The 18,653-nt window shown below is 47.7% G+C and overlaps 1 protein-coding gene across 1 annotated transcript in view; it reads right to left on the bottom strand.

Moving 5' to 3' along the window:
- Window positions 1-10: 10 nt before the first annotated feature.
- LEKR1 (leucine, glutamate and lysine rich 1) overlaps window positions 11-18,653 on the bottom strand; it is a 38,872-nt gene continuing 20,229 nt past the window's right edge. The window contains exons 6-12 of the mRNA XM_041406069.1: window positions 12,696-12,777; window positions 11,168-11,245; window positions 10,733-10,936; window positions 9,375-9,672; window positions 6,423-6,575; window positions 5,175-5,474; window positions 11-3,288 (exon numbers count right to left, since the gene is read on the bottom strand). Coding sequence (XP_041262003.1) covers window positions 2,986-3,288; window positions 5,175-5,474; window positions 6,423-6,575; window positions 9,375-9,672; window positions 10,733-10,936; window positions 11,168-11,245; window positions 12,696-12,777 — 1,418 coding nt within the window. The 3' untranslated portion in view covers window positions 11-2,985. The remainder of the gene's footprint in view (window positions 3,289-5,174; window positions 5,475-6,422; window positions 6,576-9,374; window positions 9,673-10,732; window positions 10,937-11,167; window positions 11,246-12,695; window positions 12,778-18,653) is intronic.

Here is an 18,653-nt window from a genome sequence, read left to right as displayed (position 1 = left end):
GGCTGGACACTGGGGCTGGAGCACCTGGGGCAGTGGGAGGTGTCCCTGCCATGGCAGGGGTGGCACTGGGTGGGATTTAAGGTCCTTCCAACTCAACACAGTCTGTGACAATGGTGGTGGTGATGGTGAAGGACATCTGGGCAGGACAGAGTGTGACCCTCCGGCAAGAAGAAGAACCTGCTGCATTCCATGGCTCTCCAGGCTCCTTTCCTCTGTGCCCACCAGATTTCTTCCAGGACTCTTTCCCCAGAGCCCCAGGCAGGTAGTGCCAGCTGGGCACTGCCCCCTGGAGTGGTGCCAGGCCAAACCTAACCACTTTCCACATCCCATAAATCAGGAGATGGAAAATCCCCTTTGGGACACTGGGTTCAGCTGCTCCTGCAGTGCAGGGCTGCTCCTGCCAGGACATTTTCCATGGATATTTCCCACCCGCTTGGAATGACTCAAGCACAGGGGCTCCACCACTGCAGGGATCCTCTCTGGCTGCACAGCTCCAGGGGAGGGCATTTTCCTCTCTCTCACACTGAGATTTTCCTTTCCAGATGTCAGCTCTTTCCTCCCATCTGGACCCCCTGGGTTATTCCCCCTTTCCCTGACGTTTCCCACCCTGTGTTCATTCCATGCCTGACTCCAGTGCCTGACTCCTGCTGGTCTCAGCCACATCCCACTGCAGGGAACAGAGGGAGGGTGGGGACTGGAAATGTGGCCTCAGACACACCCTGGGCCCACCCCCTCAGTGGAAGGGTCTCCATCCCCCTGAGAGGCCTGGTGGCACCTGTGTCCCTGCCTTGGCTCCCCTGGCACCGAGCCCTGTCCCCACCCCGGGAGGAGCAAGGTGGGATCGTTCTGGGCACGGCTGATCCAGAGCCTGGAGGGCCAAGGAGAACAATCCATGGGAGCTGGCCATGACCTGGGAGCAGCTCTCAAGGCAACACCAGATGCTCCACACAAATGACATTCCTGGTGTGAAAATCCCCCAGCATTAATCTCAGGCAGTGCCCTTTTTATCATCCCACCCCAATGAATTCTGTGTGTGCTGTGAGGATGAAAACCCCAGATTATTGTTTCACACCATCACAGCTGTTTGGGGTTTGTTCTTCCTTCAGCAGGGCACTCTCAACCACCTGTAACCACCAAGGACAAAATCCAACATGGAATTTTCATGATGGAAATAAGGGCCTGTTTTAAATAACTAAAAATGCAGCTGGGGGGGGGAAGTTGTCTGCGAAGGGAACTTTCCCCAGTTTCATTATCCTACTCTTATTTGGTATTGAAAATGCACAGTACAAAGAAAGACAGTCATGCTTTTATTCTGATTAATACATTTTAATGATCTGTGGCATCAGTTTCTATTTCCATGCACTTTTAACACTGCTTAGGAACTAAGTTGCTTTTTCCTGCAGTCCAATTTCTTCTTTTGTAGAAAAACTCCATCTGCAAGGCACAGTCGGGATCCCAGATCCTACACACACCTCAGAGCAAGGTCTAGTGATCATCCCAGCTTTGGTTTGTGATATCCCAGTGGGAATGAAGTGATATCCATGGCAAGCTGTGCATGGCCCGTGCTGATCCCAAATTCTGCTGGAGGAGAAGCAGGACCAGACAGGGGCTGGACTCTCCATCACATCATCTGTGGAGAACATTGCATTTTGGGCAACTTCAGGTGGGAAAAGGATGAGCCACACTGAGGCACTGACTGAGATTCCAGGGCTCCTCTTGTGCTGTCCCTTTGTCCCCTGGGAGCAGGGACAGCCAGGAGGCTTTGGCCACACCAGGAATGTGTCTGGGGCTCACACAGAGCATCAGCCCCAGCCCACCGAGCCCCATTTCCCTGCCTGGCACAGGGGATTGATCCTGCCTGGAAAGGTTCAGGGCTGCAGGAGCTCCCTCCAGAGCAGGCACCACCCCCAGCTCTGCCAGGGGCAGTCTGAAGCCTTTCCAGCAGGGAAGGACAGGACAGCCTCGTGCCATGGGATGTTTTCTCCAAGGGAAGGGCTGGAATGCTGCCCACGGCCAGCAGGGCAGGATCCACAGGGACAGGTTTGTTCCTGGAGCTTTATTTGGCTTTGCCTCGTGCCACGAGTCCTGGAGTGCAAGGTCCCTGACACCACTCCTACAAGAACTTCCTGCAGGAAGTTTGATTTCCTAAAATTTCAGGGCTGTAATGAGGTGTCCACATCCTCTGTGGCACTTTGTGCTCTGCCTGTCATCCCACCATGGAAAACACTTGGTAAACTTTCCTTGACATGGTGAGATTCATTAAATTGTTTTCAAAGCCAGTTAAAAAGGGTCCCTGACATTTCCATATTTTGTTTATTGCTTAGCAGCAGGAGCTCCGGGTTCTGGGAGGGAGGGGGAGAAGGGAAATATTTGTTCTGGACTTGGTTTGCCTCCAGGACCTGGCCACTCCCTCGTGCCAGAGCCATGATCCCGTTCCTGCTCCCGTTATTTTACGTGCTGTTCCTCCCTGGCCACACTCCTCCTTCACTGCAGCTGCTGCTCCAGGACACAAACAGGGGGATAAGAGCCCAGGTTTGAGATGATGGAATCATGCAATCACAGACTGATTTGAGTTGGAAGGGACCTCAAAGCTCATCCAGCTCCTGTCCCAGGCTGTTCCCAGCCCCATCCATCCTGGATCCTGTGATGCTGGGCCATTATTCCCTGCCCAGGGCCAGGACGTTGGAATGGGATGAACTTTAAGGCCACTTCCAACCCAAACCTTCTGGGATCCAGGCGTTTTCTGATTTCAACCCCACTCATTGAAGATGTGCTGCTCTTTGTGCTCCTCTTGGAGAGACTCTTTTCACTTTTCCCATCTTGAAATGTGCCCAGCATTTAATTACACCATGAATAAATTATTGGACAGATAAAAGATATTACCTCAAAAATAAACAAAAAATTTAACTGGATTTTAAACTGTAGGAATGGATGAGTTCGGGAGGTGCTCCTTTGGCGGCTGGAATGGTTTCCCAGGCGGAGCTGTCAGAGCTGGCTCGGCCGGTGCCTCATCCCGGCGGGGACCCGGCCGCGGGGTTCGCCCGGCGGGGCCGCCCTTCCCTTGGGAGCATCCAGGGATCCGGCGGTGCTGCCGCCGTGCCGGCCCGAGCCGGGGGCCCGGGCGGCCCTGGCCGTGCCCAGCGCTGCGGAGAGGCGCAGCTCCCCGGCGGGGAGGCTCCCGCTGAGCCTCCGCAGCTCCAGCACCTGCTCCCGGGCCCGGCCCAGCGCCGCCGTCAGCTCGAAGCGCTCCTCGCACTCCCGGCGCACCGTGTCCTGCAGCAGGGAATTCTGCAACGAGAGACACCGGGAATGTGCCAGCCATCACACCTGGACACTGCCCCTGCAGCAGGGAATTCTGCAACGAGAAACACCGGGAATGTGCCAGCCATCACAGCTGGGCTCTCTGGGGGCACTGTCCCTGCAGCAGGGAATTCTGCACAGAAACACCGGGAATGCACCAGGCATCACACCTGGGCTCTCTGGGGGCACTCTCTGCAGCAGGGAATTCTGCACAGAAACACCGGGAATGCACCAGGCATCACACCTGGGCTCTCTGGGGGCACTCTCTGCAGCAGGGAATTCTGCACAGAAACACCGGGAATGCGCCAGGCATCACACCTGGACACTGTCCCTGCAGCAGGATTCTGCAACGAGAGACACCGGGAATGCGCCAGGCATCACACCTGGACACTGTCCCTGCAGCAGGGAATTCTGCACAGAAACACCGGGAATGCGCCAGGCATCACAGCTGGACACTGCCCCTGCAGCAGGGAATTCTGCAACGAGAGACACCGGGAATGCGCCAGGCATCACCCCTGGACACTGTCCCTGCAGCAGGGAGTTCGGCAACGAGAGACACCGGGAATGCGCCAGGCATCACCCCTGGACACTGTCCCTGCAGCAGGGAGTTCGGCAACGAGAGACACCGGGAATGCGCCAGGCATCACCCCTGGACACTGTCCCTGCAGCAGGGAATTCTGCACAGAAACACCAGGAATGCCCCAGCCATCACACCTGGACTCTCCTGGGACAGGGACCCGCCCTGCACTGTCCTGCTGTTCCCTAGGGAGCCAGCAGGACATCCCAGGGAAGTGCTCAGAAGGTGCTCCTGCTCTCCTGCCCAGCTGGGAGAAGTGGGAATGCTGCTCTTGGGAAGGGAAGGCAGTAATGGACAGAGGTGCAGTGACACCAAGGGGTTAATGCTGCATTTCCCTGGAACCCTCTGCAGTGGGAGAGCACAGCCTGCATGGAGCCATGGAACCAGGTATGGAACCAGGTGTGGAACTAGGAATGGAATCAGGAATGGAACCAGGCGTGGAACCAGGTATGGAACCAAGTGTGGAACCATGTGTGGAACCAGGTGTGGAACCAGGACTGGACACATGGAGTCATGGAATCACTCATGGGAAGGCCATGCAGCCCCCCTGCTGCCCCAGCACTGCCAAGGCCCCTCTATCCCACGTCCCCATCCTTGGGCACAGATCAGGCACAGCCTCACTGGAATTCCACTCACACCTTTCCCAACCTTTCCAAGGAATAAATCAGTACCAACCCCAGCACCAATTCACTTGGAAGAGTTTTATTTTTGCTGTTGACCAATTCTTTTTCCTGCCACTGAATTGCTTTGGACATTCCAGCCTAATCTTATCTGCAGTCCCTGACTCCACATTTCCCATGGAGCAGCTCTCTCCTCCCTTCCCATTATATTCCAAGCATTCAGCAAATGTTTGTGGTCAGAATATCCATCAGTTGAATTTCTTTTTGCATTTAATTCATTTTTATGCATTCCTGAGTTAGGGAACGTGGCTGCACTGGTGGGAGCTGGGGCACCAGTTCAAGGAATGAGAAATATCCGTGTCTTCTACTCTAAAAACTGGGAATTCTTCATTGTTTACTCATGTTTGGGCAGTGGGACATGAGGCTACAGACTAAGAAAGGTCTTGCAGGAACTGAAAAATAATTTTTAATAATATATTTTTCTATGAAGCGCTAATTTAAGCATTTGCTGAATTAAAACTTCTTTTGTGATGTACCGTATTTAGGAAATGATGATGGATTTGTCTGAGAAATCTTTGCATTTCAGTGGATTTTCTGGTCACAGACCTTTGAATGATTTTAGAAATCACATGTCTCCAAGTAAAAATAACCAGGCATTTCCTGGGTCCCGTTCCTACCTCCTCTTGAACTTGACTCAAGCTGTGAATCAGCTGTGTCTTCTCCTGGGTTAATTTTTCCAGTTCATCTGACTTGTGCTTAATTTCTTTCCTCATTTTATCCAGGAATGATTCATTGTTGCTCTTTTCCATGGTCAGCTGGAACTCAAGCTCACTGATGAGCCTTTTAAGGCTCTGGATTTCTTTTTCCTTGTCTCCATCCTTCTCTGCCACTTTCATTTGGGCATCTTGGAGCTTCTTCTCCAGAATTTCCATCTCCATCCTCAAGCTCTTGGTGGCACTGGATATTAAACCTGGGATCTGGGTGAGATCAGACAGGAATTAATCTCCACTCAGTACCTCTAAATATGGAGAATTAATAGCAGACAAATGGAGACTTGAGGAAAAAAACCAACAAATTCAAACTTGCAGGTCCTCAGAGAGAAAAAAAAGCTCTGAATTTACATAATTCCCTCAGAGGACACCAGAGAGCTGTAAATTAATCACCACTCACTGAGAACACAGAGATTAATTAGTGTGTTCAAGATCAAATAGAGACATTGAGGTAAAAAAAGGGAAAATTTAACTTCAAGTTAAATTTACTGCAAGGCGGTGTTTCCTCAGGGTTTAAAAACCATGGTTAAATATTTGCCAAGTGAACAAAGCCAAACTTATTTTCAGCTCTAAATCACAGTGTCCCAGATTTTAAATAATAATAAAACCTCATCACATACCTTTCATTTTTCCAGATCTCTCAGATTTTCTCAGGAATTGTACCAAACCTTTTGGAAACTCAGGTTACAGGTACAACTTCTCAATTTCTACATAAAACTTGAGGGGGATCTGGAGCTCCCAGCCCCCTGTGGTGCCAGCACCACTCCAGCCCAGCAGGTTTTACTGGCCCTGGAGCTGCTGGCTTCCCTTGGGAAGGGGAAAAATATGAGTGGGATTGTGGCACCTCATCATAGCCTGAAACAGCCCCAAGCTTTTAAAAAGTGATGATGTCAGATTAAATATAATTAGCAACTCTGGGGACATAGATGGAGTTTTGGTGGTGAGAAAGAACTTCCATACCAATTAACTTGAACTGGAATAGTTATTTTCAGCTTGTTCTATTAAGAAAAATTAAATATACTGAGAGTGTGAAAAAGTACTGTATCATCCAGAGAGAGGATGACACGCAGAGAAGGTTTCATTCCTTCACATCCCCATTTTTTACAGTTTTCTGTGATCTTCTGCCACAAAAGTTTTCTCTTGAGCATTGCACACCTTCTGCTGGAGCTCCTCGTGCTCTCTCTGGTACTTTGTGATCACTTCCTGCTGCTTTTGTCTCTCCAGCTCCAGCTCCACTCTGGCCTCTTCCCTGACTTTGAGAATTGCTTCTTTGTGCCGAGCCTCCCCTTTGGCCAGGTCCATCTCCAGCTGGGGGACAAGAGGGGTCAGTGGCATTGTCACACTGGGATGGGATGGGATGGGATGGGATGGGATGGCATGGGATGGGATGGACATTAAATCCCACCCAGTGCCACTCTGCCGTGGCAGGGACACCTCCCATTGTCCCAGGTGCTCCAAGCTCATCCAGCCTGGCCTTGGGCACTGCCAGGGATCCAGGGGCAGCCACAGCTGCTCTGGCAATTCCAGCCCAGGCAGGAATTCCCAATTCCCAATCTCCCATCCATGCCTGCCCTCTGGCAGTGGGAGCCATTCCCTGTGTCCTGTCCCTCCATCCTTGTCCCCAGTCCCTGGAAGGTCACAAGGAGCTCAGCCCAGACCCTTCTCCAGTTGGAATATTGGGTGAAGTTTCCCAGTGCTTACAGCAGCTCCAACAATTCCCATTATAAATTCATCATTTCCCCAATAGAAAATTCAGGATTCTGGAGGACACCCTGAAGGCTGCACTTAGGAGAACACTTTTCCTAACCCAGGCTGCTCCTATTCCTTCGTGCAGCTGATTCTGTTGGGTTTAATTGCAGCAGGCTGAGAGCACAACAGGCACATTAAATGCACAACACAAACCTCATTATTTCCATGATTAAAAGCACAAAAGCCCACAATGAGCTTAATTACAATTATCTAATTCCACACATTATTATGAGCAGAAATATAATAAATCTCCCCAATGTCTTTAGGGGAAAAAGAGAAACTGGAAATATTGTCATTATTTTTTAAAGCAAAATACACCCAATTCTGGGGGTGGAAGAGGTGCAAATTATAGTTAAAAACTGTTGTATTTGTAGGATGCTTCAAGTAGACTCTAATCATCATAATAATAATAACAACACTAATAATACCTATTAATTATAATATATAATATATTATGATCTTATAATAATATTATATTAATAGATTATATTGTATAATATATAATATGATAATAATATTATAATAGATAATAATATCTATAATTATTTTACATGGATAATTATATTATATTAATATATATTCAATAATTACATTATTATAACACTATATTAATTAGTACAAATATAATTATTATATCATTAATAGTAATTATTATATATATTAAGAATAGTAATAATTAATATATGATAGCTAATATTTATTATGTATAATAATTATTATATATAATATAATATTAATATGTATAAAATATAATATAGTGTTAATTGTGTTTGTATTATAATTCTATTTCCTATAGTGATGTGTATTTATTATTAATATTCATATCAATATTAATATTTTTATGTTCTTAGATGGGAGTTGGGACTCTGAACCTAAATCCCCAAATTTATTAACTCTGCCTGTCATTACAGGTCCTGATCACTTGTTGGAGGCTCCTTGACTCCACAGACTAAACAATTAAAGGCAATACAAAAACCTGAGCCCATTCACACAAAACATTTCCCATTTAATAGTTGAAATTAATGAAGCTGAGATGCAGAACAGGAAATGGGGTGGAGGCTGATGTTCCAAGAGAGCACTGGGCACTAATTGACTCACACGCCCCTCGTTAATTAAAATTGTGAAAAAATGTGTGCACCCATCTCTTCAGGAGGGATTTCTCTGGAAAAGGGAGGCTCAGGGAAGGACAGGACCACAGCTGGAGGTGCCAGGCAGTGCCAGGACGTGGCACTGGGGCTCTGGTGGCACGTTTGGCCACTCAGAGGTGGGACTTGATGACCTTGGGGGACTTTTCCAGCCTCAGTAACCCTGGGGTTCCATAAATGGTGTGCTCCAAGGGACTTATTTCTTAAATTGCTTCCTGAAAGTAATTTAAGAAATTTAAGTAATTTAATTTTTTTTTGTTCCACTAAAACAATTTCAGGTTTAAATGTATTTTAAACAGAAACCTTGGCCCTCTGGTGCTCTGCAGTGCACAAACCAAAGGCAATGTTGTCACTTTGCTGATTTTTTTGGCTGCTGAGCCAAGTTTTGGGGCCTTGCTGTGGATGCATTTTAATGGCTGTGACACCAAAGCTGAAATTGCTTCCTCTCCCTCCCACCAATCTTTATTTTGTTCTCATGTCAGGTTGAAAACACTCTGATTGTGGAGCCAGCCTGATCCCTTCCCCAAATTATATCCTGTGACAGGAAAGTGAAGGGGTTTCCAAAGAAATGTAACTGATCCTAATTGCTACCAGTCCCCAAGTTTTCCTGGGGCTAAATAAAGCTTTCAGACACTGAAACAAAAAGTACAGTAATTTCAGTCACCAATTATGTGAGGCTTAAATCAGACAAGTCACAATTATTGTTCAACTTTGCTTTTAAATTTTCCTTCACTGATGTATACACTTATATTAATTTCTTATTCTTTTTAATATTTTAAAATCCTTTTTAATACATAAATATATTTTATTTATTATTCTTCTTAATAGATGAATATATTTTTATTTCTTATTCAGTTCAGGGTTTTTTGGTGCTCATGATAAAAGCTGCAGATGAAAACAAGGTTGACATGGTGACAGTGGTTCATGGGAAGCAGCTTCCCAAATCCCACTGGAAGAGGCAGGAGGGTATCATGAGGATATCCTTTGGACAAAGGCTATCATGGACAAGCTGTGGCTGCCCCTGGATCCCTGGCAGTGCCCAAGGCCAGGCTGGGCAGGCTTTGGAGCCCCTGGGACATGGAAGGTGTCCCTGCCATGGCTGGGGTGACATTGGAGGGGCTTTAAGGTCCCAAACCAGGTTGGGATCCTGTGATTCCATGAGCTTCAGCAAACATGAAGTGTGCTTTTGGAAACAGGAGGCTCCACACAAAGCCTTCCCTGTGAATTCAGGGCTCTGAGGCCCCAGCAGACTCAGAGGCCAAAGGCAAACAAGATTTGTGTGCTCCTGACAGAACTTTTGGCGGAGTCGCTTCCAAACCGGGCTGTGTATGATTCCATGACTCCACCACACGTGGCACTGGAGGTCATTCCCTGCTTCCCTGTGCCCTTGGTGGAACTGAGCCCCCCAAAGCAGAGCCCCCAGGGTCACCTTGTCCCTCCAGGAGTCCTCACTCTGCACCTTCTGCCTCAGCGTCTCCTGCAGCTGCTCCGTCCTGCTCTTCAGCAGCTCCCTAAAAACACAAATTCCACGTAAATGGAATTTACATTTACTCTGCCCACTCTGCTGGAATCCCCTGGCCTTGCAATGAATCCTGCTCGTCCTTGCCCCAGGAATCCCCCCTTGGAATCTCCACCACACCCTCACTTGGCTCCTGAATTTCATGTTTTGAAGAAAATGCGGTGCTTGATCTTCCACTTCAAATGGCATTTTAATCTTTCTTTGATATTTTCAAGACAAATTTCAAAGAACACAGAAAAACTTCAAATATTCTACCCAGAACTTGTATTTCATGAACTTGGAATATTAGGATCATTAATTAAAAATTTGTAATGGGTTTGGAATGAAAACCACTGAGTACTTTCTGTCGTTCAAGGAACTCTTTGTTATGGGGGGCTTGTAGGGCAAGACTCCTGGAGAGGTTCAATTCCTGTCATTGATGTTGTTAACAACTTGTCCACCTCAAAAATGCCCCAGTATTCCCTCAGCCAGGGTCCTGGACAGGACCTGGTGCTTGGGGAGGTGTGAGAGCAGCTTCCCAGCAGTTCAGCCTGGCTCTGAAGGGTCTCAGCTGTGAACAAAGCTGCCATTGTCCCTGGGATTGCTTTTGAGATGTGCAAAATAAAGCACTGGGCTTCTGAGGGCTGCTTTCCCTGGAATGGGATTGAGTTTGAGTGCCTGTGCTTTGGACTCCCCAAGCTGAATCCATATATTTTTAATTACCTGCCACGGAATCTCCATCTCCAGTTTTACTCCTGAGAGCCACAGTGATTTCAGCACTCAGAAGTGCCAGGAGGCACCAACTGTTCTGCATTCCAGGGTTTGAATATTCCCTGCACCTTGGGCACACAGAGCAGCTGAACAGCTGCAGAAATGGGGCTTTGGGGCTCAGACTAAACTCCAGCTGAAGCCCTGCAGTCCAAGGAAACTTCTCTACTCCTATTTTTAATAGTACTTTTTCTTCCCTTCATCCAAGTTTTGTTTATCCCATTATAATTTAAAAACCCAATCCAATGACTCCCAAAATCTCCAGAATTTCCAGGAGCACCTGAGTCCAGCTCAGCTCCCTTTACCTCTCCTGCTTCAGCATCAGCACCTCCTGCTCTGTTTGGCCCAGCAGAGCTTTAAGGGTTTCCAGCTCACTCTCTGATCTCCCAGTTCTTCTTTTCAGATCTTCTTCTCTCCTTTCTTTCTCAGCCACCTCCTCCTGTAAATGTTTGCAGACTTGTTGGCAAACAAGAAGGGATTCCTCCTTTTCCTTCAGCTCTTTTGTAAGTCTACAGATGAAATAAAGAAACAACAGCATTGTAGTTACTATATTCTTATTTATAGACAGAAATAATAATGCCTAGAAAAAAATATTGGTCAAAACCCCATGTGTTTTTTATGAAGTTAAATATACTGACTTGACAGAAAATTCTTTTAATGTATTGCATAAAAACTGCATTAAAATAATAAAATGTTTGCTGTCATTGCTCAAAAAGATGAAATATCATTTCAGCATTTACCTGGACTCAGCAATGCCATTCTCATATTTGATCTTTTTCAGTTCGTTTTGACAGACATCAAGTTCTGTTGACTTCACCCTAAAAAAACATTGGTAAAAAAGGATATTATCCAAAGAAATGAGCCTTTACTCCTGCAGCAGCTGGATATCACTTCTGGGTGTATTTTCCTCCTTGCATTTTCCCTTTCAGGTAAAAGGCCAAGAACAGAAAGTTGTGTCAGCTCCAGCAATGGTTGTTAATAATTGGAAGTTACACTTGCAGTGCCATCTCAGCCTGCCCTGGATCACAAATGGTGCAAACAAGAAGTGAGATCTTGCAACACTGATGACAGTTTTGAGTAATAAATGAATAAAACGGAACAAATCCCAATTTTGTAGGTAAAAGGGCTGGAAACTGCAGGTTTCATGTCATTATGTCACCATTGCACCAATTAATAACCATGGTTAAGGTTCATATTTACATTCAAACAGATATAGAATATGTTGTTTCATTAAACTGTGCCCCTATTACTGAAATGTCAATTTACACTTGGAAAGCCCTCAGTGTTGATTTAACTGTGTTCATGACATCTTTGTTTCCCACTCAATCCTTACATTATCACTCAAGTACTTTGTTGCTAAGCACCCCAAATATTTGGTCGTGGTCAGACCCCCGAGTGCAGGCACTGGAAGCAGAAGGTGCAGGGCACGAGAGCACAGTCCCTGAGCTCAGGCTGCAGGGCACAGAGCTGGTGGTGGCCACGAGCCTGGCAGTGCCAGCTCCTGACTCCTGAGCCCCACAAGCACCACTGGTGCCTCTTCAGCATCCTCTGGCTCCTGGATCCCTCTGGATTCTCCTGGAGGTGATGTCCCCCAGTGCCCGCTGAGGGTCTCAGCACTCAGCTGTGGGATTTGTAATGTTTTGTGGTGTTGGGGTGCCAGGCTCCTGCTGTGGGAGTGCTCTGGAAATGGGAGAAAATCCTGCAATGGTTTGGGCTGGAAGGGACCCCAAAGCCCATCTTGTTCCACCCACACTTTCCATAGACCAGGTGGCTCCAAACCCCATCCAGCCTGGCCTTGGGCACTGCCAGGGATCCAGGGACAGCCACAAATTCCCTGGAAAACCTGTGCCAGGCCTGCCCACCCCCCCAGGGAACAACTCCTAATTCCCAAGATCCCACCAATCCTGCCCTCTGGCAGTGCTCTATCACTATATATTCCTTCCTTCCTACATAAAAATGTGTATATATACACATGTTCAGTCCTGAAGCTAGGTGGATTTCCCAAAATTCCTCCTACACCTGTGTGTTAGGTGAGGCTCCTTATCCCTCTGCAGTTCCAGCAATCCCTGCTGGAGGAAGGAAGCCCTGCTCCCACAGCCAGGCTGCCCCAGGCAGGTGCTTAGAATTAATCCCATGGAGATAAAAGAGTTCCTCTGTTGGTCAGAACCTTCTCAGAACACTGTGACAAGCAGCACTTGCTGGGAAAAAAAAAAAGTGGTTGATGTGTTTTATGTGCAGTGGGAAGCAATCAAGGAATGGGAATCTTACAGCAACAGCTTCTTGTAGTGGTCCATCTCTGCTGTCACCTTCTGCAGCTGCAGGCCAGCTGTCTCCACCTGATTTGTTAAATCTGAAAGCAAAAACACGAGGTTGTGTCTCTGTTCATGTTAAATCAATCCACTTCAGTGGTTTGTTTCCAGGTGGGACCTGCAGCTCCTCGCTCCCACCTCAGGCAGGGCAGTGCACATGAGCAGAGTGTCTCTACAGCAAAAAGCTGGGGTTTGTTTGTGTGTTTGGGGCTTTTTATCCCACCAGAAAACACCAAATGCAACTACACTGAAACATGAAATCAGATTGTTTGCTTGAAATCAGATTGTTTGTACAGAGAGCAAACAGATGCAGGAAGGTGGCCCCAAAACTCACCTGGAATTCACTTCATCTGAAACCCTGGCAGTAATTAAATGATTTATTTGTCTTATCCTCTACATGTCATCCTCCAGAACACATCACCTCAGCTCCCATCAGCCACTGCCTTTTTCCCAGGACAATCCCTGGTTTTTTAGTTAAATTATCTCACTTGGTTTTGTGTGCCTTAATATCACCCTTTTCAGTGCTTTTAAATCCCAAGAACAGCCATAACTGGCAGATGTGAAGCCCTTTAAGCTGAAGCAGCAGCACATGGCTCAATCAGAGTTTCACCTCCATGAACATATCACAGAATCATGGAATGCCTTGGGCTGGGAGGGACCTCAAAGCTCATCCAGTCCCAGCTCCCTTCCACTGTCCCAGGCTGCTCCAAGCCCCATCCTGGAACACCTCAGGGATGGGGCAGCCACAGCAACCTGGGCATCTCTAAATATCCTCATGAACAAGAGCTGCCTTTCCAGAAAGCCTAAGAATGATTTGAAATCAAAGTTTCTACCAAAAGGACAGCAAGACAAACTACATGGAAAAAAATCCAATGGCAAATCATTGCAACAGATCTGGAAGTGAAAGAAAAAGCAAGATTATTCCTCAGAAAGCAACAGCAAACAAAGTGAGGGGACCTTGTCTCTGAAGGGAACAGCTCCCATGACAGTCCTTCAAAGCTCCCTGATGCATCTTCCCAGAAGCCAAATCTGCCACTCCTGTTCTTAAATTTATCATTTCACCCCAATTCCCTGAATTTCTGTGACTTTTCCCACATGTCTCTGTCAGTCACTTCCAGCAATGATGATGGATGATCCCAGTGTGGGACTTCCTGCCAGCCACACCTTATCTTGATAAATCCTACAAGTGGAAGAGTCCCCTCTTTTCAGTAAAGGGAAAAGGAAAATGGTCCATAAGACTACAACAAAAATAATCATGGAGAGAATTATACAGGGTAAAACACACAGGACGAGCCAGATCCATTCCAAACTATCAGCATTTATAAAGAGCTTTTTGAAGAGAACAGTAAAATTTCTTGGACTTGATTGAACCCTTGGAAAAATGGAAATTAATTGTAGAAGCAGCTTCTGCAGCACCTGCCGTGGGTGCCACAGCCAATCAAACACCAAACAAACCCATCATTTTTGTGCAGTGCACCTTTGTGACAGCCCTGTGCTGTCACTGCCATGGCTGGAGGCAGGACTGAGCGAGCAGAGCTCCAAGCTGTGACAAGTGGTGGCCTCTCCCCTTGTCCCTGAGCCAGCAGTGGTGGCCCAGCAGCCTCTGGACACATCAGGCACCTGCAGCCCCTGCTGCTCCCCTCACTGGCCATTCCTCAGCCTTGTCCTGCACGTTCCCAAAGCTGAAGAATCCAGCTTCCATTTCCTGGCAGAATTCCTGCAGAAAAGGAAGAAGCCCTGGCTTCAGCTGCCCAGCAGATGTGAGGCACAGCAGTGGGGAGCAGCCAGCCCTGCCAGCAGGAACTCTGTGACTGGACACAGATGAAGCCCAGATTAGTGTGGGTGGACACCAGACAGAGCAGAGCCCTCTGCCCACCCTCACAGAGTTTCCCCAAACAACTCTTTCTGACCTGTTAAAAATTGTTATTTTAAAAGATTTCTGCCAATAATTAATAACTGTGGTATTTTTTTCTTCTCCCTCAGTGTGGGAGTGTGGACACAAGTTCTGGAATAAAGGAAAAGGAGAGGGATGATGCTTGGTTTGGTTCTGTACTTTGGGTGGTCTCTCTCAAAGCTGTTTCCTCTTTCACTCCATTTGTTCTCAGAAGTTTTCATGCTCACTGAGCATGGACAGGAGTTTTTCATGAGGGAATAGATGGATTTAATTACACAAATGGTTTCTGCAAGTCTTCTCTAGAGAGAATTCCCACCAAGGTCAATGGGAGCTGGTGAGCAGAAAGTCCCACACCCATGGAGGCAGATGTCAATGAAAACCATGGTGAAAATGAGGCAACTAATAAGGAGAATGGCAATACAAAGGGAAACTGCTCAACCTGCTGAGCAGAGGAAAATGTACTCAACCCCTTATGTAAAAATGTTCTCTGGTAATGAAAATAAAGCCTGTTGCAAAACATGCAAAGAACTCACACTCTGTAATACTGATACCGGCTCAATGCTGCAGGAACCACCTCATCTCAAAGACTCAGCAGGCCAAATCCATCTCAGTTTCACTTCTGTTGAATTTTACTTATTTCTGTGACTCAGAATGGCTCTCAGCACAGTGACAAACCTTCCAGTAACCTTCTGTGAGCAGGGCTGTGACAGGGACAGGGACTGAGGGGCACGGCCCCGCCGTGCACGAGGACCTGACGAGCCACAGAACCAGAGACAGAACAAACTGGGCACTGTTCCCTCTTCCTTGGGCAAACTGCATCACTGCAGCCCCTGGTGTGTGCCCAACACCCAGCAGAGCCTGCCCACAGCTGCCTTTCAGGAGTGGAACCACCCAGTTTGCATCCAAGGGCACGGTGCCCCAGCTCCTGCCTGGAAACAGCAACAACTGGTGAAGATTTCAGTGGAAAATAAAAATATTAAGCAGCCACTCTGGAAGCCATCAGCTCCACAGCTAATTCCTACCAGATTCCCAGTGAGGCTGGATCAGAGGCACACGTGGTAGAGCTGTGTAATTTTCTGCTTTTCCTGCAAAACCTACAAAATCCAATCCAATATAATAGCTGACAATTTGGGGGTGATCTAAATAAAAGCTCAATGTTTCATACATGTGCACAACAATGAAGATTATTTCATTATTTCATCTATTCAAATAGATCATGGAACCCCAGAATGCCAGAATGGTTTGGGTTGAAGGGACCTTAAATCCCACCCAGTGCCACCCCTGCCCTGGCAGGGACATCTCCCACTGTCCCAGGTGCTCCAGCCCCATCCAGCCTGGCCTGCAGGGAAGGAGCAGCCACAGCTTGAGGCTCAAAGCCATCTGCCATCCCCCAGGAGGGTTGGGATCCTCCACCTTCCCCTCCCCTCCACTTTGGGTCCCCTCCCAGCCACCAGGGACCAGCTGGAGCTCAGAGCTGGGAGATGGTCAAGGAACTGGAACAGAGAGCACACAGATCCCTGGCCAAGGCAGGCTGCAACCCAGCCCCTCTTGCTGGATTTCTCCTGGATTCTGGGAAAAAGGAAGTTGTAGCAATTATTTAAAACTTACTTGATAACTACCCCTTGTATGGGCCCTGAATTTGGCCAATCAGCTGTGCCAAAGGGGGCAAAAATATTTAATTTTTCTCAGAACACTAATTCCAGGCAAAGTCAGAGGTACACTTAGCACAGATAGTTCCCAGTACAATTTTTTAAAGAGCATAGCAGACATTCTGTGAGAAATATGAAATACATGCATGAAAAATTACAGTGTCAGAGCAGGAAAACGTTGCCTCACCACGTGTTTCTAAGGAGACCAAAGAAGTGAAGTAACACCCCAAGGCCCTGCACAGCACAGAACTAATTCTTTGTATTTATAATAGCTCATGTACTGTGTTCTCTAAGATAATTTTTTTTTTGGTCTACACAACAAAGTCCTTCTTTTAATTTGTGACTCACAAAAGTCTGGAAGGAGCCCAGGGATGGATTTCAGATTGAGATCCCTTCTGGAGACCTCCCCAGTGCCATCAGGAAGTGTCCCAATCACCCAGAGCTGCCAGGAGCTGGCAGGATGTGCCAGGAGAGGAGTGGCTGAGGTTTATCTCCCCCAGCAGATGTTGCTGGCCACGGCCAGCCTGGGCTCCATGGCCCCCTGCTTCATTCTTCCACCTTCAGAAAACCAGCAGAGAAAAAGGGACCGGATTCTAAACGGTTCTGAGTGGCACAAATCAGGGGCAGCCTCAACAGAACAAACCAACAACTGCAACCACGCAAACATGGCAATCTCCAAGACCTTAAAAATCCTTAAAAAGGGAAAAAAATGTTGTTTTGGCAAAGCCTGCTCCCCTCCCACGCCCCCAGTGACACAGTACAAGCACTCCTGCCCTCAGAAGGACTGGCTTTGCTCATCCATGGCCAGAGTTCACACTCCAGCATCAAAGGCCTGGGTCTAAAGCCTGAATTTTCTGCCTGTATTCCTGCCTGCTAATTGGGATATGTCACAATTCCTACAGACCTTCTTCTCCTACACATTAACATTGGCTTGAAATACTGGAAAAACTAAACAGTAAAAACATGGAGATCCTCACCTTAATTTTCCTTGGGGATAATTTTTTACCCTCAATGTTTAGGCCAAGCAGACAAAACAAAATTCAATAAAGACACATCCTTTAATACAGAATCATGGTTTGGGTTGGCAGGGACATTAAATCCCACCCAGTGCCACCCCTGGGACACCTCCCACTGTCCCAGGTGCTCCAGCCCCAGTGTCCAGCCTGGCCTTGGGCACTGCCAGGGATCCAGGGGCAGCCACAGCTGCTCTGGGAATCCCAGCCCAGCCAGGAATTCCCAATTCCCAATCTCCCATCCATGCCTGCCCTCTGGCAGTGGGAGCCATTCCCTGTGTCCTGTCCCTCCATCCTTGTCCCCAGTCCCTCTCCAGCTCTCCTGGAGCCCCTTCAGGCCCTGGCAGGGCTCTGAGCTCTCCTGGATCCTTCTCCTCTCCCAGCCTGGCTCCAGAGGAGAACCTGGATTCCTGCTTTTCCTCAGGAAGCCAAGTGTGGCCCTTCTCTCAGTGCCACTGCAGCAGCCTGGTCCCAGCCCCTGGCAGGGAGCTGGGATTGTTTGCCATGGATTCCTGGGCCTCCTCTGGCACTCAGGCTGCTGAAAGCTCTAATGAGCCATGGCCTCTCACTCTCTGCTCCAACAGCAGCCCTGTATTCCCCAGCTCTCACCCTCCCCAGCCTCCCCACCGCAGCTGGAATTCATAAAAAAATACATTTCAACAGCACTTACAGCTGGCTGATCTGCAGCCTGCCTACAACTGCAGGGAACTATTCCCCCTTTGCATTTTCAAAGCTCTTCAAAGTGGTTTTTAAAGTGCCATTAAAGACACTCCAGGAGATGAAAACACCTCCTTCTCCATGAGGAGGGCTAACATTCCCTCTCCTTTCCATGAGCAGTTTTCCATCACCTCTCAGCAGCCTCATCACGGCAGCAAACCACCAGCTTTGGACTGGGAGCTGAAGTAGCCTATGGAGCAGGAGCAGCCAAAGACCACAAATTGGGATTTTGGGAGCATCAGCAGCAATTTCAACCCATCCAGAGCAAGGCCAGAGCTGTCGTGAGCTAAAGAAAAACCACAAGGACTTTGGGGAAAAAAACCCCGATTTTTTATTTGTGATTAAATAAAGGATCTAGCTGGTAATAAAATGAAAGCAGAAATCTTTTAGGAGCCCGTGCTACTGCAGCCCTGCTGCTGCCAGCACTAAGAACAGACACATTATCACCATTATTGATTTTTGATTTGGGGAAGCTGATTGATTAAACAATTACCCAGCAGACCTTACCCTGCGTTGAGCATTTGTCACCTCCCTTGACTGGGTGATGCTCTGTGAGGCTGAAAAGTGCCTTGAAGGCAGCAAATCCATCTGATCCCACAAATCCCCTGCAAAGGGAATCTCCAGAAAGCCTCGACAAGCATGAG

This window comes from Onychostruthus taczanowskii, unplaced genomic scaffold (genome assembly GCF_017590055.1).
Source record: "Onychostruthus taczanowskii isolate IOZ18803 unplaced genomic scaffold, ASM1759005v1 scaffold24, whole genome shotgun sequence".
Lineage (NCBI taxonomy): Eukaryota > Metazoa > Chordata > Aves > Passeriformes > Passeridae > Onychostruthus > Onychostruthus taczanowskii.
The sequence above is the reverse complement of the archived record's forward strand: the minus strand, read 5'-3'. Positions and strand labels throughout refer to the sequence as shown.